General features: G+C 42.3%; 1 protein-coding gene across 1 annotated transcript; it reads right to left on the reverse strand.

Annotated features, from left to right (window-relative positions):
- Positions 1 to 7363: 7363 nt before the first annotated feature.
- On the reverse strand, positions 7364 to 19752 carry LSMEM1 (leucine-rich single-pass membrane protein 1). Its single transcript, XM_015415449.1, has 4 exons — positions 19639 to 19752; positions 17177 to 17305; positions 10394 to 10534; positions 7364 to 8837 (listed from the first exon to the last, which is right to left on the reverse strand). Exons 2-4 carry the CDS (start codon positions 17301 to 17303, stop codon positions 8653 to 8655), a joined length of 453 nt encoding a protein of 150 aa, XP_015270935.1. The 5' UTR covers positions 17304 to 17305; positions 19639 to 19752; the 3' UTR covers positions 7364 to 8652.
- Between the last annotated feature and the right edge of the window lie 2663 nt (positions 19753 to 22415).

Raw genomic sequence — 22415 nt, forward strand, 5'->3', positions numbered from 1 at the left:
GTGGTGCAATCTGGTGGGAAGCTACTTAAGTTGTATTCTGGGAATCTAGTGCTGAGTGTTGATAAAATACTTTTTTATATACCCAGTTTGTATATTTATTTAAAAAAGCAGACAGAAGACTTCAGTGCTCTCTCATCTAAAGAAGCCCACCACACTGCTCCTAGAACATCTCACTGCTTGAAGAAAAGGACAAGAGTACAAAGATCCTGCCAACCTAGCAGTTCAAAAGCAACAAATTGCAAGTAGATAAATAGGTACCACTTCGGTGGGAAGGTAACAGCGTTCCATGTGCCTCGGTGTTTAGTCATGCCGGCCACATGACCATGGAAACATCTTCGGACAGCGCTGGCTCTTCGGCTTCAAAACGGAGATTAGCACCGCAACCCTAGAGTTGGATTCAACTGGCTTTCAAGCAAGGGAACCTTTACCTTTACCTTTACAAAGATCCTGCTAATCTTTCTGCAAGAAATTTGATGAAATTGCCTTCAAATTCCTTGTAGCTCTACAATGGTGTGGCTATGTGATGCAGACTGTGGTTACCACCATCTTCTCAATTTAACTCCCAAACCTCAGCTGATACAGAAAGTGTTCATAAATGCTGAGCAACAAAGAGATTCTTCTGTTTCATTAAGCTCAAAAATGGCACCCTGCCATCTTGAGAACAAGCCACATTTCCCAAAGTGTGAAATTAGAGCAAACAATTATTAAAGTGATAGTACAAATGGGAAACAAAACAAAAATCAAAATTATTGATATATGCTGAAACTGTTCTGCTACCCATTTATATGACTGTGTATACTTCAAAAATACAAATTAGCAGCATAGATGGGAACTTGATTCTTCTGGGAGAAAACTCATTGTTATTCAGCATATTGTGAAGTGCATTTCAAAAAAAGAAAAAATAACACTGGAGCCAGAGAAGAGTTAGGAAATAAAGAGATTCTGTAAATCCTTTCTTGAACTGAAGGCTGATGCTGAACTCCAGATGCAGTTGTTTCTGTTCTGTTCCTGTATATAACCGCCGATAGTACCTCTTCTGTAAAAACCAACTTCTAGTAGTTATGTTCGTTTATATGTACAGCTGCTTGTAAAATGACAACTGTTTTGCTTCTCTTTTGGCAGGGAGCACTGACTGTAGTCATGACATATCTGGACACTAAGTGAAGCTCTTGACTTTTACAGATGTTGAACTGCCGTGACTCTAAATTTGTACATTAGTACTTAGTGAGAATGGTTTTTTCTTTTGTTTGAAAATGCATTTTCATGAAGCTCTAAATTAGGTCCAAGTTGTTACTTGTGTAAGCATTCCATGTTTCTCTGGTCACATATAAACAGACTTTATTGTCTGTTTGTGTAGTGTTGGCATGTCAGTGATGCACCTGCCCAGGCCATCATTCACTGATAATGCTAATGTTACATGTGAGCAAGCCAACAAGAGTGGTTAGTGACTGTAAATGGAAAGTTGACTCTGTAAGGGCATTTTTCATAACCCACATTCAGAGTAAACCAGGTCTTACTTACCCCTACAAAAATAGGGGAGATGGCTCCCCGGTTTTTGTTCTAAGCTTTAGCTAGGCCTTACTATTGTCCAGCCATCTTGGAGTCTGCCCTTCTGGGAAGCACAAGAAACAGCCTGACTCTCCGGATAGAAGTGTATCTTATTGTATCAGCAAAAGATAGCCAGAAGACTGGCTTATCACCTTCAAAGGTCACTTGTTTGCTACAGAAGAACAAGATCCTCTGGAGGCAGGCCTGTAGCCAGGATTTTTTTTATCCTGGGGAGCTCTGAGGTTCTGGGGGGCTGCTGGTGCCAGGGGAGGGGGCTTAATAAAAATTTAAACCCCCACAAGGGTCCCCTCCCCTCTCTTCCACCCACCATGGTGGGGGCAAATCTGGAGACCCGCCTTAGGGAAACATAGCTACGGGCAAATCTGGAGACCCGCCTTAGGGAAACATACAGTACCAAGGTCCATAGGCATAATCTATGGGGTGACTAGGGGGCAGAGGCTATCCCCGAAATTTTCCAGGGATGAATGAGTTCCCCCTGGGGCAACCAGTGGCCAGCACACCAGCACACCAATTTCCCTCTCAGCACAGGGCTAGTGGGTTTCCCCCACCTGCACTAACTATAAAGTGGCATCCCACCTTCCAGCAGGAAGGAGCGATTTCGGAGCTGCTGCCATCGCTGCCAAAACCCAAGCCACCTTCCCACTGACACTGCTGCACCCAGCCATCCTTAAGGTCCTGGAGGGGGAGGAAGCAGAGCCGGGATCAGAGTGCGCCTGTGTGCCAGTTGGTGGGAAGGACGGAGGTTGGGGAGGAGAGGTGGGCAAGAATGGAGGCAGGGGAGGTCAGGGAGCCTTGGGCTGGCAATGCGGCTGACCGGCGCTCCTCTGTGGCCTTGGGTTGCCAGCACTGTCAGCAGCAAGTGGCTCGCTTTCTCCTGCGGTTTAAATTGGGATGCAGGAGAAGACGAGCCTCAGGAACTTCTGTCCCACAGAGAGCACACTGTTCCAGCAGCACAGAAGATCCTGGGGTTCGCTTTCTCCTGCAGTCAGTGTGTGTGTGTGTGGGGGGGCTTTCTCTCTCAGTCTTTTTCTCTTTTCTTTCTCTTTCTGTTGAGGTGTGTGAGAGCTGGAAGAAAGTGAGCTGCTCCCCCACACACACTCCAGCCTGACTTTCCTTTCTTTCTTTCCTTCCCTTATTTCTGTCTTTCACTTCTCTCTCCCCATCTATTTCCTTTCTTTTCATCTCTCCCCTCTTTCTTTCTTTCTTTCTTTCTCTCTCTTCCTTCCTTTTCCTTCCTTCCCTCCTCTCTCTCTCTCTTTCCTCTCTCCACATTTATTTCCTTTCTTTCCATCCATCCCTCTCTCCCTTTCCATTTCTCTCTCTCTCTTTCCTCTTTCTACATCTATTTGCTTTCTTTCCATCCCCTCCCTCCCTTTCTCTCTCTCTATTTTTCTTTCTGTCCTCTCTCCACATCTATTTGCTTTCTTTCCATCCCCTCCCTCCCTCCCTCCCTCCCTTTCTTTTTCTTTCTCTCTCCCCCCCATCTATTTGCTTCTTTCTTTCTTTCTTTCTTTCTTTCTTTCTTTCTTTCTTTCTTTCTTTCTTTCTTTCTTTTTCTTTCTTTTTTAGAGATGGAGCCTGGGCAGGACTGGGGCCTCAGTGGGGCACAGTGCATAGAGTCCACCCTCCAGAACATTCATTATCTCCAGGGAAACTGATCTTTGTAGTCTGGAAATGAGCTGTAATTCTAGGGTATCCCTGAGTCCCACCTGGAGGCCGGCATCCCTAGCTTCAGTGCTGAAATTGGAAACTCTGGTTCTGCTGTGTGAGATTGGGGGAGACATGCAGATCAGAGGCCTTTTAGAATTTCCTTTTGTCCTGTGTACAGCCCAGAAAGAACATTGGCAAGAAATGTGCACTCTGTACACATTCATGCTCTTCATTTTGCTGTTACTTAAAATGGTGTGGTACAGTTTCAAAGGGATGTACTAAAAGAAATGACAGGATTGCCCATTGAAAACAATGGGAGAGGCTTGAAGGCCTGTTGGAGATAATTGGAGCCAGGAATGCCAATTGACATGCATGGACTCCACTGAAATACATTGCAGCACAAAAAAAGTTGCAAAGAAAATGTGTAATGGTTTTTCCAATAAGGTTTTTAGGCCCAGATAACCTACTCTGGGACTGGAATGACAGCCCCCAGAGTGGAATTATGGTCCCTAGGAATAAAATCTGTGCTCTGGGACTCCCACCTTTTCCTGGGTGGTTGTATACAAGTATGTTGTGCCAGGTAAGTTTCCCTTCCTTTGGTTTGCCCACCAGTTTCATTAGATTTTTTTTTCTTAGAAATGTAAAAATACAAAATAGGATATTATGTACTGATGTAAATTGTGTCAGAATAATGTGACTTCAGGTTGTCAGTACATACTTAATGGTAATGGTTGAGTGTTAACCACCACCACCACCATTGTAGAAGCCTAATTGGCAGAAAGAGAACATGTCAGTGGGGCGATTGGATTTGGAAAACTAGTTTAAGGAGAATTGTTGAATCTTCATTTCAGTAAGTATGTATGTTCTGACAACTGAGGGTGCAGTAAATATGTTATAATATAGTGGATGTGACATAGAAATATATTTTCAGTTTCACAGCTAAAGGGTACCAGCTATCTGAAGAAGCAAAAAGCGAACGCGGCATTGAAGCCAGCTGTGCATCGCTGCTACTCCTGCAGACGCAGAACCTTTGTCCTCCTGAAGCTGTTTATACAAAGGATTTGTGGACTTCGTTTAGAGTTTCCCCTTTGTATCAAGTACTTTTTTATCCTAGCTCTTTAAGAATATATAAGGGTTTGTTGAACTTTAACCAAGATTTAAAACTGTTTGAATTGTTTTGTACAATATAATCTTTCTGCTTTTGTTCGTCATTCATTCACAGAGTGTCTTTATATTGATACGATCTCCTCCCGTGAGCTCTCATTTTGATATACAGTCTCCAGGTGGTGGCTGGAGATCTCCCAGAATTACAACTGGTCTCCAGGTTACAGAGGTCTGATCCTCTGGAGAAAATGGCTGCTTTGTAGGCTGGGTTCTATGGCATTGTACCCCCTCTGATGTCCCTCCCCTCTCCAAACCCCACCGTCCCCAGGCTCCACTCTCAAAATGTCCCATTATTTCCCAATCAAGAGCTGGGAACCCTACTCCACCATTTCAGCCACAGGCCTCTGCTCATGCCCTCCCTAACACGTATAACTAAAGACAGAAATAGTCTCATCTCCATTTATTTTTCTCTAAAGCAGGTCCCTGGATACCAAAATCAACCACCATTTGGGCCACAGGCCTCTGCTCACCCCATCCACACAACTACCAATATTTGGACAACAAGCTTTTGAATCCATACACTCAAACACACCAGTCTAAATCTGAAATGGAATTAGGGCTGCCAACCTCCAGGTGGAGCCTGGAGATCTCTCGGAATTACAATTGACCTCCAGACTACAGGGATCAGTTCCCTTAGAGAATACGGCTGCTTTGGGAGGTGGGCTCTATGGCATTATAACCCACTGAGCTCCCTCCCCTCCACAGACCTTGTCTTCCCCAGGCTCCACCCCTGAATCTTCAGAAATTTCCCAAGCTGGAATTGACAACCCCTGATGGAATGGAGATATCTCTTTATTTAAAAGAGGGCCTAGGTAGTTAAAAAAAAAAATGCCACCTTCAGGGAAGCAGTTTTTCTCCTATCACCACATGTGCTCCCTTTCATGTATACCCTTAGATATGCATGGACTCTCAAACTTGGGTTCATGTCATGATACTGGAAGCCCAATACGCACCCAGAACCTGAACCAATTTGGAAGAATTAAGCTTACTGCCAGTTGGAAACCTCTTCCCGCTTCCACTGGCTAGCTTGGAAAACTGACACAGACGCCAATGAGGGGGCAGAACTTGTGGTTTAGGGATCCTTAGCTGGTTAATATGCAGCTCAAAGTCCCTCTAATAGCTTACTAGTAACCATGAAACAACTTTCCAGAAAAGGTCTAGAGTTTATTTAAGGAAATATAGGGTACAGGAATTCAACCATAAGAACAGTAAACTTGTGTTCAGAAGGCTTGTGTGTGTGAAGAGTTAAGTGAGAAAGCGAAAGAGTCATACCTCTGGCTGAATTAGCATTCTGCACCAGGGAACAGAGGAGTGGGAGACAAAGGGTTATAAAGAAGGGGGAAAGAGTTTTTAAGAGAAAAGAACACATAGAAGGAGTTTACCTGCTCTCAGTCTGCTGAGCTGGGTAGACTATATGTTGCCTGTTTCACTGATCCACAGGTTGAGAATAGAGACTTTAGGAAAAACTTCCGAAGATACCAAGGAAAAAATAAGAAGGTAAGGCAGGGGAGGGACAATGCTGTTTGGCAAGGAAATGTCACAAAGCCCCAGAGAAAGAAAAGCAATGTTGTCAGTCTTTGCACAAGTGGCGAGAATGAGACTACACAGTTTTTGCTGGCAAAGCAGCGATAGTTATAGGAACCAGCACAAAATGATATCGATTAAATAATGGTAAGGTCCAGGAATTCGTGGTGAGTCCAGGTGAAGAGTAGTGGGTTGAACGCATGAAGAAACCACGGAGACTGATGTCGCAATCAGCATCGATTACTGGTACACAACAAAGACAAAGACAAACGGCCGGCTGGCCAACTATATACATACCTGGGGACACACCCCTAGGTCCCGTTGGTGGGTTTAAATCTCCCGCCACAGTCCCATTGGTCTCCCCGTGGAGAGACCAGGAGCCTAGTCCCCATTGTTACTCCAGAGTCAAACTCTGGAGTGTTCGCTGGCCCCTGGTGGCGGTCAGCGGACACAACACCAGGATATTCTACTAATTTTGTGGCTCCTGACTGAGTTAAGCAGGGGGGGGCTTCCCAGAAAGGTAACAAAAGCAGATTGCATCTGGGCAGGGTGGACAAAAGGGCTGGCAAGAGCAAGGGTTCACCCATTCCTGGAGCAGCCTGGTAGGCTAGGATAAAGGTGGTCAAGTAAAAGGTGATCAAGTTCACCTGGCTGCTTGATAGTAATTTAATTTTGCACTCGGGAAGACTTGCATTTGCTGATGAAATTACATTGGTACATGGCTCTGCAAGCCCCTGTGGCGTCAGGTAGGCATGCAGATGTCCCATCAATGAATCAGTCTTCTGACCAAGTTTTTGGTCATTTGTGACCATAGCCTAAGACAGAGGACCCCAACATGGTTCCTGTGGACACCATTGTGGCCACCAATACCTTTTCTGGTGCCCACCAAGTGTTTTAAAGAAGTGGGTGGGGCCAGGTAGGGCTTCTGCCCAGCGAGGCTTCTGAATGGCTGTTGGAGATCTGATTGCCTGCACAGATTTTTTAAAAATGTTGCTTTGGCAGCAGCAGCAACCACCATAGCACAAAAATCTTCACTGTGTGACTGAAGTTAAGCTATGGCAATCATTTTGTGGCTGGCTCATGTGACAGGCTTTTTGTGGCTGTGCCCACCTTGCTGTGTCAGAATTCCAAAGGCGCCTGCAGGCTTGAAAAGGTTAGAGGCCTCTGGCCCAAGAGAAGCTGTAATATCTGCTTCTCCAAACCACGGCATTGCTAGCTCCTAAGATGGGTTTCTTCCACTGAAGGTCCCCTCCCCCTCTTATCTTTACAAAAATGAACAAAACCAGCCCTGTGCCTCCCATGAACATACTGCTACAAAGCCACACAGGACTGATTGAACTTGAGAAGTTGACAGCCTGAGAAGCTTCATGATGCTGTTTGTCAGCCACCACCAGGAAATATTGGCGGGCCTGGCAGCCCCCCCCCCCCCCGAACTACCACCACCTCACATCTGCAAGCCGGTAAATATTCTGAGCTTAGCTTAATCAAATTCTCCAAATGTTTCCACCAATTGCTATGTCAGGGTATAAGGAAGTATTCTTAATACTATGTCCTAAAATTTGCTTAAAATATGCCATTTGATCTTTTTCATTTTGTAACAATTGACCTGAAAAAGAGTTGTCAGGAAATTGAAAGTTTGCACATTGTTGTGTGTCATTGGGTTGGTCCTAATCAGGCCCGTAGCCAGGATTTCTTAAATCGGGGGGGCCTTTAAATAATTCAGGGGACACTGAAATTCAAATAAGAAGGGTTTGAATCAGGGCCTTCCAAAGAGTTGACTTCCAGCCCCGCACTCTGCCCACTGGCCAGCTGATGTGCGCATCTCGTCCAGGGCCCGCCTGGTTGCCTGCCTGCCTGTCCAGGGTAGTAAGTTTTTTTTTTGGGGGGGGTGATGAAAAGTCGGGAGGCCGGGGCCCAAAATGATCCAATATAGCTACGGGCCTGGTCCTAATAAACATATTACATGATATTGGTATTATGTCAGGGTTGATCAGCCATATTAGGGAATGCATGTAATCACTGTAAGAAAGACAGATTAATTATCATTAATGGAACTTTTATATCACCAGGTATCGTCTCAAACAAATGCTTTTCAATCAGGATAGTTCTCACAGTTGGATTATAGTGATCATACTGAGTATTCAATGTTGTGTTTGCATATGTGAATAAACCCAACTTTTACTCTGACATATCCCTAATTAATCTTGCCCTAATCAATCACTTCTGTAATTTTTTAAAAGCCATACGTACTTTGCAAAAAGTACCATGCACCTGCATTTATATTGTACTGTGTAGGAACCACTGAATACTTTCTGAGGTGCCTCCGCTAACATGTGTAAAACTTGCAGAAATCAGATGCTACATTTTTATTCTAAATTTATCCTGAGCTATAAACACGAACCACAATACATATCTGACGCTATCTGCATGTAACGATTTATAGGTTTGGGGTCTAGAAGCAGCTTTTCAAAACCAAATGTTTGTGCTGAGCTCTACCATCTGTATATCAATATCCACAGGGGCAAGCAAGAAATCTAGAAAGGCTGCACAGGTAGAGAAAATCACAATACCAGAAACCTGGCAGTGATTGCTTTTCCAGGCTTGCAGTAAACATCATGGAGCGCACAGAATGATTAATTTTTTTAAAAAAAAGCTGACTTGCACAGACTGTATCTGAAATTAGATAAGAATGGAATTCATAGCACAAGTTAGCTTCTTGCCCTGGTATTTCCCGCTGAGCATTCTTTAGCCTGGAAGATCAGGGCTTGGTTGTCTTGTTTGCATCCCGCTGAGGTTTCCTACATTCTCTACCAATTCTGTCTGGTTTAGGTACTGTAAAATCATGTCATTTAATTTCTTGAGGTCTTCAATGTTCTTCTTTTCTAGTACTATTTTTCTTGACACATCATCCGTCTTGTCTCCAGTGTGAACTGCAAAAGAAAAGAGGTAATGTTCAGCCAGCTCATTATGAAATGAACTGCAGTACATAAGGCAGCATATTAAATAATTGCTTTTTATTTTATTTGAACACACCAAACTGCAGCAACTGCTTCAATGCATAGCCAATTTGTTACTCATCCCACATATATTACACTGTGTCCATTTTCAGCAGCTTTGCAGTCAGGTGGGAAATGCTGGGGATCCTGGGCATATCCCAGGCAGCCAACCCATATACCTGGCAAACCGCGTACATGGAGAAATGAGTCAACTGCAATAGTTGGTGAACAGTGATTCTCTTGTATATGCATGCACAAATACTGAATAGCTGTAGAAAAGCCTCTACTAGTAATCCCCAACGTGGCCCCTGTAGACAATGTGGCAATGTATTTCCTGGTGCCCATGTCCTCCTTCTCCAAAGCAAAGAGTCTGTCCTGGCTTTCCTCCACCTCACTGGAACAAGAGGAGCTTCAGGGAACCCTAGGAGGCATCAGTGTTTTGTCTGCAGGGAGCACCCATTGGGAAACAGCTGCCTCCATCATAGGATTCTGCTTGGCTTGGAACCTACTAATATTTTGTAACTGGCCACAGCTCACATGGCAACCATTTTGTTGTTGGTCATAGTGGTCATACCTCCCCCAGGGATGGGCACAAACAGCATTTTTGCAGTTCGGTTTGTGGCTGAACCACGAACCCATACCAATCGGGAGGTTGGTTCACAAACTGACCCGGTTTGTATTAGTTCATGAGCTATTTAAAGTTTAAACCCCTGCTTTCTGCTCACCACGGCTTTTCACAGGGAGCAGAAAGCAGGGGCTTCCAAGCAACTGAGCAGCAGGACCACCACTCAGTTGTTCAGTTTAAATGTAGTATAGATTGCTACTCTCAGGGAATCTTCCTTCCTTCTGGTCTGACACCTTCTCTCCATACTGTGCTACCCTTCTCCATCTTGGCAGGGCATGATTTCCTCATCTCTATCCATCCTAGCTAGTTAGACTAGATTAGATTCCTATTTCTACTCTATCCTGTCTAGAATGGAGTTCCTTACAATAAAAGACTCATATTAGTTTTGCAAAGATAAAGAGGCTCTGTATGTAATTTTGTTTCTTGTCAGCATACACAGACCAGACAGGTTCTGCTAACCCAAATAATCCTTCACTATAGACACTTGTGATTCTCCCCACCCTGTTTTGGAGTGATAGGGAAGGGGAGAGACCTCAGCAGGGTATAAAGCCATAGAGTACACCCTCCAAAGCAGCCAATTTCTCCAGGGAAACTGATCTCAGTCATCAGGAGATCGATTGTAATAGCTGTAGATCTCCAGGTGCTGCCTGGAGGTTGGCGACCTTACTGACCAGGCATACGGTGAGGATTGCAAGTAAGTGCAGTTCCATTAAGCATGGTTGGTGGGCTTCCAGTACATATTTCTGTAACATCTGAAAAGTGGTGGGGGTACGTTACAAAACTTTCCTTAGAAAGCAGGCCATTAAATTGTAGGCTGCCCTTATGCTGCAATCAATATCCTCAGAAACAAGGAGTACTCACTTACCTATTAAGATTATTACAAAGGAAACAAGTGCCAAGCTGACAATTAAAGTAATGATCAATGTGACAAAGAACCAGCTATGGCATCTCATACTGTTTTGCGTTGTCCAACAACCAGCACTGTCTGTGTCCTCTTGCCAGACTGCTGTAAAACAAAAACAAGAATTCTGCATTTAATCTCCATTAACAATTGCTTGGCCAGATAGCTATGGTTTTACAGAAGAAAAGATACAGAAAATATTCATAATTTTTAAACTAGATCCATCTAATTTCACCCTCAAGTGACATATAGCAACTGTAGCATCCAAAACACTGCTATTTCATTAGAAATTGTGCACTAGAAAAATGTTTTAGAAAAATGTTAGGCTTAATCAATGGATCACCATGTAGTTGTTTCTTTTAATTACAATTTGGCCTGCTCCTTGGGAGGAAAGGGTTGGCAAACCTAGACAGCATAATAAAAAGTAGAGACATCACCCTGCCAACAAAAATCTGTATGATCAAAGCAATGGTATTCCCAGTAGTAACGTATGGCTGTGAGAGCTGGACAATAAGGAGAGCCAAGTGCTGAAGAATAGATGCTTTTGAATTATGGTGGTGGAGAAGACTCTTGAGAGTCCCTTGGACTACAAGGAGATCAAATCAGTCAATCCTAAAAGAAATCAACCCTGACTGTTCCCTGGAAGGACAGATACTGAAGCTGAAGCTCAAATACTTTGGCCACCAAATGAGAAGGGAGCACTCACTGGAGAAGACCCTGATGCTGGGAAAGACTGAAGGTAAAAGAAGAAGGGGACGGCAAAGGATGAGATGGTTAGACAGTCTTATCAATGCAATGAACATGAAGTTAAGCAAACTCCGGAGCACAACAGAAGACAGGAGGGCCTGGCGTGATATGGTCCATGGGGTCGCGAAGAGTCGGACTTGACTGTGCAACTGAACAACAACAAATGTAGGTGAAAAATTTAAGAGAGCATTCCCAGTCAATTTTCAAAGGCTGTAATGGAACAGGGGGCAGAGGTAAGTCAACTCTGTGAGACTGATATGATATGTTCAAAGGAGACCTAGACATTTAACAAATAGCTAATTTGAGCATGACAGGTCTTCTAGCTTTAGTTAATGAGCTCTGTCTGAGTGCAGACAAAGGCCAGCCCTCTCTGTTGCTCTTACTGGATTTGTCTAAAAACTTTGATATAGTATATCATGCCATCTTGTTGAGGCGCCTGGAGACAGAAGTAGGTATCAGGAGATCTGTGTTGAACTGGTTCATAATTCCTCATGGATCGGACTCAAAGGGTTACTGTTGGAAACCAGTCATCTTCGGTGTGGGACCTATCTTGTGGGATTCCACAGAGTGCAATTCTCTCCCCCATGCTTTTTAATCTCTATGTAAAGCCCTTAGGACACATCATTCGTAGTTTTGGGATTGGTTGTCATCAATAGGCTAATGTTAACAAGTTTTCATAAAAGTAAACAATCCATAAAGATGGCGGGGAAGAGGGCAGAGAAAGACAAACCAGCAAAAGTGAAACCAGCTGGGATCTTGAGCCCTCGACCGGAAGAGGTCACTGAGTTCTCCAAAATGTTGGCAGATTCCTTGCGCCCTCTGCTGGACCAGATGACTAACATCAAACAACAGCTGACGACTCTAAACCAGAATCTTGCAACTCAGCAGCTCCAACTGACTGAGACTTTAAAAATAATGGAGCAAACGGCTGAGAAAGTGAAGGAAATGGATGCCAACATGAAAAAAACTCAAGAAAAAGGTGCAAAAGCTGGAAAAGAAACAAGCTTCAGAAGAATCACAACTTTTACAGCTGCAAATGGAGAAAGCAAATTTGGTCCTACGGTTTCAAGGGGTCCCAGAATTAAAAGGTGAGAATCTAAAGCAACTCCTGAGTGAAGCATTAGCCCCAGTTACAGATTTGAAAGCGGAGTACCTTGCAAGCGAAATGGATGTGGTCTATAGGTCCTATTCCGTGTACATAAAAAAGAATAATCTGCCTGGGGAAATAGTGGCCAGATTCTCAAAGTGACATGTGAGGGATTCTATCCTGAAAGCAACTACGGGAACACCCTTGAAAATCGGAGACAATACCATCAGGATTCTAAAAGACATTCCATTTGAAATAAGAAAAAAGAGAAAGAAATATAAAGACTTAATCCTCTATCTACAAAAAAACAGCATTGTCTACAGATAGTTAATTCCAGAATGTGTAATTTTCAAACTACACAATAAAAAAGAAAAGATTGACTCTGTTTCCAAAGCACGTGAGTTCCTGAGAGTGCAGCTGGGAGAGACAGTCGAGAAGGAAGATGACAGCCAATCCAGTAGCGAATTGGACTCGGTGTCTTCCGATGAGGACTCTCTTTCCGATAAGGGGGCGGCTGCCCCCAAGCATACATACAAATTGAGGATTAGAAAAGACAAGATAAAATGAAGGCTGAAGGACTCTGAATTGTGCCTTAAAAATTTAGTTTTATTATGGGATGCTCTGGGGTTTTTCTTAAACAGTTAAATCAATGGATAAAAAGATTTAAAATTTAGCATAACTGACTATGTTCAAAGTAATACTAGCAATTTAAGATTAACATTTATATAAGATGTTGTTATGATCTCCTATACTTGGGGTTTTAGTTAGTAGTGGTTTTCTTTCCGTTCTCCCTAGATGTAGTTAACCCTTCCCAATTTTCCGTTGTAGTTTGTAGTCTATTCAAAAATGCAATAAAATCCACACATGCCCTCCGGGGGCATAAAAAAAAAGAATGTAGCATTGACTAGCTCCCTTAGACCTTTGAACCTCTGGAAAAATAAACCACAGCCTTCTAGACACATACATACTTAAATAGGGAAGCTGATACTATCAAGAAGCCACATTTTGCTCCATATTCTGGGTTGGATCCAGACTAAATTTCACCTGCTGCAGACCCCCTTTGTGTCATTCCTCTGGGTTCTCTGTCCCCCAGGAGCAGTGTTTTGTAGAGTACCAGTGAACTGCAGTTGGAGGAGGGAGGTAAGGAAAGTTCCATTCTGCCACTGGAAAATTTAGTCTGGGTCCAATCCTCACCCAGGCTGCTTCAGAAACAAATGAGCTCTGCCTCATGAAAGCTTATTCTGGAACAAACGTTGTTAGTCTTTAAGGGTACTACAGGACTTTGGTTTAATATTGCAGCAGCAGACTATGGTTACCCCTCTGGAACTGGCATTATACATCATTCTCCAGCTGTAGCCCTCACAGCTTTGATGAGCTGGCTGCCCTAGACAGATTTCCAGGCAGTTCTGACTTCCCCAGCATTGAACATCTTCCCTGTAGCTACTTGACAACATTTAATGGTTTCCCCCCTCTCCATTTCCTCTGCCTTCATATCCATTACACATTAAATTCCTCCACTTCTGGTGCTACTTCCCATATACAATAATAAACTTTGAAGTACCAGCTCCTGCCAACCTAGCATTCAAAAGCAAGAAATTGCAAGTAGATAAATAGGTACCGCTTCGGTGGGAAGGTAACAGCGTTCCATGCGCCTCGCCATCTAGTCATGCTGGCCACATGACCACAGAGATGTCTTCGGACAGTGCTGGCTCTTCGGCTTGGAAACGGAGATGAGCACCACCCCCTAGAGTCGGATTCGACTGGCTTTCAAAGCAAGGGAAACCTTTACCTTTACTGTTGACGTGGGCTTTCAAGCACAGTAAGCTAGTGGTAGAATTCTTAATAAATGTCTCTTGTCCATTCTGCCTAATGAACAGTCCTTACTAAGTGAACTGGCTAAGGGTATTAAAGCATGTAAGTAATCAGTGATCAAGGAACCCTGCCAAGCTGCTAACAGTGCATGCCTTTTATGTTCTCACCTCCCAATGCTTCCTTGCTGTCATTTAGCCATTTATTTCAAAAGTTGGTTTAAAATTATTCCTAGCATGCTGCTTTTATTTCTTATATAGATGCTGAGTCACTAAATAGAACGGCAATTGTATGTGTGGATAAAACGTCAGTTCTGGTATTTCTCATTTTTCTGTTGTAAACAAATGTGATGGCCTTCGGTTTAAAAGCATGTCAGATGAACCCATCACATCACATCAAACTCTATAAACCATCTTTTCTAACACTGGCTTGCTATTTTGAAATCTGATCTGTTCAAAGCAGCTGATGGCTATAAAGAGCATTTGCCTGAATGTTAAGAGGGAAACATCAACAACCATGGTTTTATTCCTGAAAATACTGGTCAGTCAAAAAGCTTGCAAACAAAAGACTCTAAAATGCAAGTATTTAAACTCCAATAAATGCATATTGGTATGCAAACTCTGCTACAAAAATGAATTCACCCATTTTGAAAGCCAATAGGAACTTTTCACTGGGTAGCACCAAATAATACCATTCAAACAAACAAACTACCATGATGTGATACAAAAGGAATGGACTTTCTGTAAATATAGTAATAAGAAGTGACTTAGGTCACTTCGGGGTGACTGTATTCCCCTATTCTTCTCAATCTAGAATGTGCCTGTATTTACATATGGCTCCCAAAAAAGCATATCTTTTAATTCTGAGAATTATCATTCTCCAGTCATTTCCTGTTGCCCTGGAATAGTTTCACCAATTATTATTTGCTGTTTCTCTCTAGGGTTTCCATGCTTTTGCCCAAGCATACTGCCTGCCTTTCTAACATCCCTGAGACACCAATGGCCAATTTTTCCCCACAAGATCTTTCATGTTTCCAGTGTGTTCTTGATCTTATCCTTAAATTAGCATTATGAAATAAAGGAATGTCAGCTAATAGGTGCTTTCATAGAATCACAGAGTTGGAAGGGGCCATTCAGGCCCTCTAGTCCAACCCCCTGCTCAATGCAGAATTAGCCTAGAGCATCCCTGACAAGTGTTAGTCCAGCTGCTGCTTAAAGACTGCCAGTATTTGTTTCTGGAGGGAACAGGAAACACTTGATATTGGTGTTAGGTATCTGATGTTAGCTGAAAGTAGATTCTCACCATAATCAATAACATCTCTTTAATGTCTAGCATATTATATTTTACTAGTATTTGCATAATTGTACACCTCCTGGTTGATTGGAAATAAACTGATCAACAACTGTTTTTTTTCTGGTAGCCTTTAGCCAGTTATTTTACATATACTCTTATTGTAAGCTAAAAACAACCCAACAGATTCTGTATCTGTTCAAGAATCACAGTATGGAATGCTGCCAGGAAACTGTATGTTCTAAAAGGCTTACCGTACACAGCAAGAGAGATGACGAGCTAAAAATAAACCTTGTTGCCATGTGTATGTTAGATACAAATATACAAGAGAAATAAAATTAGGATGGAGCAATTTTAAACAGAATTATCTAGTGGTTATATGGAAGAAAGTAATTGGCTTGTCTTGTTCATTTGAACCCCACTGAAGAAATGTGGTTCTTGGAATGGACTGCATTTGTTCCTCTTAAAAAGAGAAATCCATTGCCCTGTTGTTAAGAGCATTATCAGAGGGAATGAAGATATTAACAAGCTGATTATTCCAACCTTTTCCATTAATTCACAGAAAAATATATAGCAGTAATAACTTCCAGAGCAGGACAAAGATTCACATTTCAAACAGCTAATTAAAAGTTGAACAGGAAAGCACCCTGATCATAGATTCATAAGCAGTGAATAGGGAAGCAATTAACTAATTTGTCAAGAGGAACAACATAACAGCATTTCAGAAGGCAACAGAGCACCTACAGCTCCTATGGAACATATCAATGATCTACAATCCATCCTGGACACTGTTACTTATTTCTCACATAACTTTGATGGTAGGACTATATTTACTTACAGACAGCCACCAAAAACAAAGATGATAGCAGAGTGACCAAACGCACCTGCAACCATTCCAGATAACAACTCTATCTCTGCATCTACTCAGACCACACTATTATAGGAGCTAATGATGTTAATCATAAAATCAGGGAATCAATCACTTGCTCATCCTCTGACATGGTGCCTAAAGGACCTGTTAACAATGCCCTTCTGCTGTTAACATAGGAAAAAAGAAGCAAGTCTCTGTGAAAAAGTATACATGGGCAAAAATCAAGTAAAAATTGATTCAGAAAATTGATTCAGATCATACCTGAGAGGCAAGAGCATTTACCCAAGACACTGTTGTACTAAACTAAAAGACAGAAATTAGTGGTTGTCACTATTTCAGGTGAGTGCTTGCTCACAAATTAATGATACTTTATAAACAAATGTCACCCAAAAAAGTAAAAAGATGAAAGAGAAGGCAGGAATGCTCCATTTGTAACAGTTCTGTAGAAGATGGGCTTTTGGCAGATGCTGTGAAAACTGGCAGTTGTATCATAGTAATCTGCACCTGTTACAATTTCCATTACTTTGGTTGTTCATTTATTTACAGTGCAGTCCTCAGTGGGTTTAGACTAGTCTAACTCTGCATAGGATTGCTCTGTTCCATCTGAGCTGCGTACATGCTGAGCTGCATCCATGTGATTCCAACAGTAAGCTTGCACCTGTTCTCTGTTTCATGGTTCCATTTAATTTTCTGGGGGGAAAGGTTCACACCATATTTTTTTTAGGATCAAGGCTATCCTAGGAAAGGCCTTGAAGGAGAATGAGCACTGCAATCGGCATACCTGTTTTGAGATCAGTGGTGGCACCTTGCTGGAATGCGCCAGCAAATGTAATGCCTTCTTTCTTAAAACATTAAGGAAAACTAAATATTAAAAATTACAAAATATGTCATATTACTTTGGTATCTTGAGAGGTGGTTGATAAATGTTCTGTGGCATACATACTTTGATGCTGAGACCGAACCACACAAAGACGCTGTTCATTTAAGTTGTTTAAGGAATCAACCATGTAAAGTTTTCCTTCTTCATGAGAGTTTCTTAAGTCAGTTTCAAGAGAAGAACTCTCCATCATACCTGAGAGGCAAGAGCATGGTTACTTTTTAACAAATCTGGGGAAATGACTCAGATAAAAATATGGACTTCCTCGGTGGTGATTACACTAAAACAGAAAGTGGAATGGGCAATCATTCAAAAAGACAGGATTGTTATATGGTTTTAGTACAATTGTTGCTGAATTAATACTGAATTAATTCAGCACAGATATTGAGATGGACAATAGGGGGCATCACCATGACAGCTGAAAACGTCAGGCATCAACCTAATATGGAAGAACCTAACTACATCAGAACAGCAGAATTTCAGCATTCTGAAGATGTTCTGCATCAGCTTTAGAAATTGGAACAACCCTAAGCCATGAATCATACTGAATCTAAAATTTCTCTCTTGTACTGTTGCGAGTGTAAGCCTTGTAGAAATATTGATTTTAAAAAGTGTGTGAAATGGGCCTAGCCTAAAAACACTGTCCTCTAGAGGGAGCTGCTTCCTACAGAGAGACTGGGTGAGTGGTTGCTTGGCGACAGGGCAGGAGAAGGAGGGGGTAAACTCCAAGAGAGAGAAACAGCCAAAAAAGAAGCTCAGGAGTTTTTCCTCCTGATAGTTGGGAGAATTTCTAAAGAAGTTCCTGGGGGAAACAGACTGTGGAAACGGAGAAAGGCAGTTAGCAGAGAAGTGACCACCTTCTGGAGTGAGCCATCAATCCTGAGAGAGTGTGGCTTCTGTGACTATGAGAAAAAGGGGCTTCATAGGAACGCCAGCCTCCAGATGGGACCTGGGATCCCCTGGAATTGCAGCTCTAGACTAGATAGATCAGTTCCCTTGGAGAAAATGGATGCTTTGGAGGGTAGACTCTATGGTATTGTACCCCACAGAGGTCCTCCCCAGACTCCATCCCCAAATCTCCATGAGTCTCCAAACCTGGAGCCTCCGAACCAATCCTACCCCCCCATCCCCTGTCAGTTGCCGGGGGAGGGGGGGCTGGCAACCCTACTTCTCAGTAACAGTGAGGAAAAGTGGCTAGAAGACTTTCTTCTCTTTTTGCCCTGAATTTGGGACTGGCATAATTTTTATTTATACTGTTCATTAAACCTCCCAGTCTGACCTTGTTTCCCTTACCTTTCAAGAAACATTATTTGTTTAAGTGTGTTTTGAATGGGGCATCCACAGCCCTGTGACCACTAATCTGGCCCTTTTAAGTGTATGAATGTAGAGTTTTGTGTCAAAAGTTGGAACAGGCTTTCACAGGCTATGCCTGCTTAATTGGATGGATCAGGCGGACTGGAAACTTAATGTGCTCATAGGAAATGGAAGCCTGTCAGGCAAAGTCTTCAAAGATTGTGTCATTTGGATTCTGTAGCTTCATCTTAGCAAATGGGGAAAGCTAGAGGCTCAGAACAGAAGATGATGCATTCAGTTCAGTTGTGCAACTAATTGGTAGTTAAATGTAGGTAGCATGCACGTGACATGAGCTATTTCAGGTACAAGCATAGTATGTTAAGTATTTGCATCATTTGAGCTCGTTCCTTTTTGTGTGTAGAATTCATAAGATTTTCCCATACACATACAGACTAATTAAAAGTAAGATCTTTGAAGCCTTTTTTTCTGGCCAACTACTGAGAAAGCTGTGGATAGCCTACAGTCTCAAGTGTCTACTTCTGTTCAACAGAAAATTTTTTAGATATGCAGCACTGAGTTCAAGACAACTGAATTATTGCTCCCTTAAGGAAATATCACATGAGGAAATGAGTAATGTCAAACAGCCATATCATTCTTGCTATTTTGGCGTTTCTCCTGTGAAGACGTCCGCAGCCGGCTATACAGCTTATCACTGGGCAGGACCATTGCACTAACAGAATGTCTGCTTCTGCAGAGTTACGAAGACTGAACATCAATATTCAGGGGCTTGGCTTTTTGAAGGCAGTGGTTCCACAGTGTCTTTTGATAGAGCGTTGTAAAGCAAGGAAAGAGATTTCTCTCTAACTCAGGTCTAGTGTAAGCAGTAATTAAAGTGACACTCCCAAAGTCTATTGCCCCATTACACACTTAAGAGACTTCCTAAAATAAACCAAAAGATGTTGCATCTCATTTAGTTTTAATTCCTGTGCCTTGAAAGAAAGTAGACAGTAAGAGCACTAAATATTCATTCCTTCTTTAAGTGAACTAATATAATGTTCCTGACATTCCCATGAGTGAGTCATGGTCACTCGTTGCTCACTGAGACGGAAGTCCTATTATGACTTTCAGCAAATATTTGCTCAGGGCACAGATCTTAGCAGAAAAAGCTTTTGTTAACCAAAGAGTAGATCTATTCTTGATAGTTTTAAATCTGTAATCAGCTGGAAGTTACTTACCCCTTGGACCATGTCCTGCTAACCTCCTGTTCAAAAGAATTCTAGTGTCAGGTTCCTGCAGAAACACGCTGGTCCCTTTGTTCTCTGGAAATCCATTGAGTGTCTCCACTGAAACCAGAAGCTCAGCTGTCAAACAGAGTGTCCTTTCCATCTATATTTAGTATTCATTTCAGCCAAGTTGTCAAGTTTCAAATATTTGGTTGGATAGAGTCTATTTTAATTTTGTGTACAGAGCCAAATTGTTAGCAATCAGACCCCTCCTCCCACAGAGGGGCAGTTTAGTGCTTAGAGAATAACATAAACACCCTTCATACAAATATCACCTCAAAAATCATAAATATAAGACACTGTCTGGCCCAAAATGACACAAAATGGATGCCAGCCAGAAACAAGCCTGGGAAAATATTTTTGTATGTAAGCCAGAAGTGGCTAATGACCCTCTCCACACCTGAGGAGATACATCATTAGGAACAATGGGTCTTCCAAGAATCTGTTACCTCACATTTTATGAATCCCAACAACTCCAGCCCCACTTTCCCCTTATCCATTTACCCTAGTTTAGCGACACTGATGCTATTCACAAAACCTGGTAGTTTTCCTATCCAGTACTTAGTGGGTCATCAAGAAACATTAACTCCTATACTTCATCTCAGGTAAACTCATCAAGATTTTGCCCAAATCATTGTTCATCTCCAGAAAAGCAATCAATTTATTGTTTTGGGGGCAAACACATTAAACCACCCTAGGGAACTTTTCCTCTAGCTACCAGCACACTGCTCCATACCAGTGTATGTGTTCTTGGCACCACGCCTCATGCCCCCACTTTCATATGGACCCTGTCTTCTTCAATATGAAATGCTGGTAGTTTTGCTGCTGCCTCTGCAGACCTCTGTCTTTGAGACTGGTAACTGTATAACTTTCATGAAATTGCTTTCTCCCTCTCCTCCCTTTAATTTCCTCTCAGTCAACTTGTGTCTTTGTGTGTTTTTGCTCTTTTTTACTTCTTTTTAATAAAGAACCTTACCACTTGAATATCTGACTGGATTATTTCAAAAGTTCTCAGAGGGGAAAATCCCAGTAAACACTGGTGATCCCAGCTACCCCCTCTTTCTAGTCTCCTTTAAGATAATTTCTGCCAACTAAATAGGAAAACACCTCTTTGGGTAATAATATACATAACATTCATAAAAAATATGTGAATCCATAATCTTAATAAAATATGAAATATAAAAATTGCTAACATAAATGCATTACAGAGCATGTACCATCTTGTTGTTACAGCCAATACAGATAGCCATTTCCTACACCACAGAGCAATTGCTATTATTAATCTGTTGCTGCCAGTCATATGACGAATTAAGATCATATTGTTCATATTGTTTATTTCAAATACACATTTGTGTTTCTATGATCCTCCAGTTTTATCAGATTCTGTCCAGTTTTACCAGAGGGATCGTAATCTGGGCGGATAGTCTCCTTTAGGATATAGAGACTGATCCTCTGATGCATAAGAGGTCTCTCCTTAAAATCAAGAGTGTGGCTGAATTTGCAGTGGGTGCATCACAAGACACCATGCAATTTTGCGCTAGAGCACAACCAGCAAATGTGGTCAGGAGAAATTTGAGGCTGAAATCCAATTTGTCTGCAGAAATTTTTTTGGGTCGATTGCTCTTCAAGGAAAGAGCACTAGACAAAGTATTGGTGGAAACTAAAGAGAAGAAGAAAGTGATGCCTTTCCCCTCTGTTCCTAGGGACAAAGACACAAAGAGGAAAACCTTTCACTCCTTTCATAACTACAGGACCCACACAAGAGGCAGAGAGGCCAGGGACTACGGAAGTAGTCATGCCTTCAGTTACCACCCCAGGTTTCAGCACAGACAGTTCCCAGCCAACTAGTAAGACAAGAATGCTTCTGGCAAGGGACCCACCGCCTGACTACCTGATAGGAGGCCAAGTCCAGAAGTTTGCCCACCACAGGAAAAGATCAACAACCGATTTGTGGGTTCTTTCAATTATTGAACATGGTTACAAAATAGAGTTTTTGTCTCCCCCTCCACATTGGTTCCTCCCATCTTCCATTCCCAAATGTGAACAGAAATGGCTCTTGCTGTTGAAGGCAATCCAGCACCTCCTTTCCGTCAGAGTGATAGAACCACTTCCCTCTCATCAGTGCTTCCAGGGAGTCTACCTACCGCGAATCCTGGGTCACTTAATTTCAAACATAGACTTTATTCTATGGGCCCCTTTCTGTGCAAGACCCTTGCAATGAACACTGTTACCTCACCAAAAAGATATCAGCAAGAGGTTTTAAAATCTCTGAGGAAATCTCTGAAATGGTGGACTCTTCAGGAAAACGTGACCAAAGGAGTGAGCTTCCTATAGTTGCCTCATGTACTAGTGCCCACAAGGGTATGGGGAGCACACTGCCTAGATCACATGGCACAAGCATAAACTGGCTAGAGTTAAGGGCAATCAAACTAACTGTGTTTGCCTTCTGCAACTTAATTCAAGACAAGTACTGGTGAGGACCAACAACACAACAGCAAAACCTCACATCAACCGTCAAGGGGACGCCAAGGCAGCTCCTCTCGACAAGGATAATACTACCAGAGCAATCACAGTGTAGACAACACAACAGCAAAAACAACTACTGTGCAATACAGCACTATTACAATAAATGCAAAAGTAATTTACATATACTCAAAGTGTTATTATAATGTATTAATTATTTCCAATATTCCATATAAGACACTCAACACAAAAATATAGTTATTCCC

This window comes from Gekko japonicus, unplaced genomic scaffold (assembly GCF_001447785.1).
Source record: "Gekko japonicus isolate JY-2015 unplaced genomic scaffold, Gekko_japonicus_V1.1 scaffold1334, whole genome shotgun sequence".
In the NCBI taxonomy this organism is placed as follows: Eukaryota; Metazoa; Chordata; class Lepidosauria; order Squamata; family Gekkonidae; genus Gekko; species Gekko japonicus.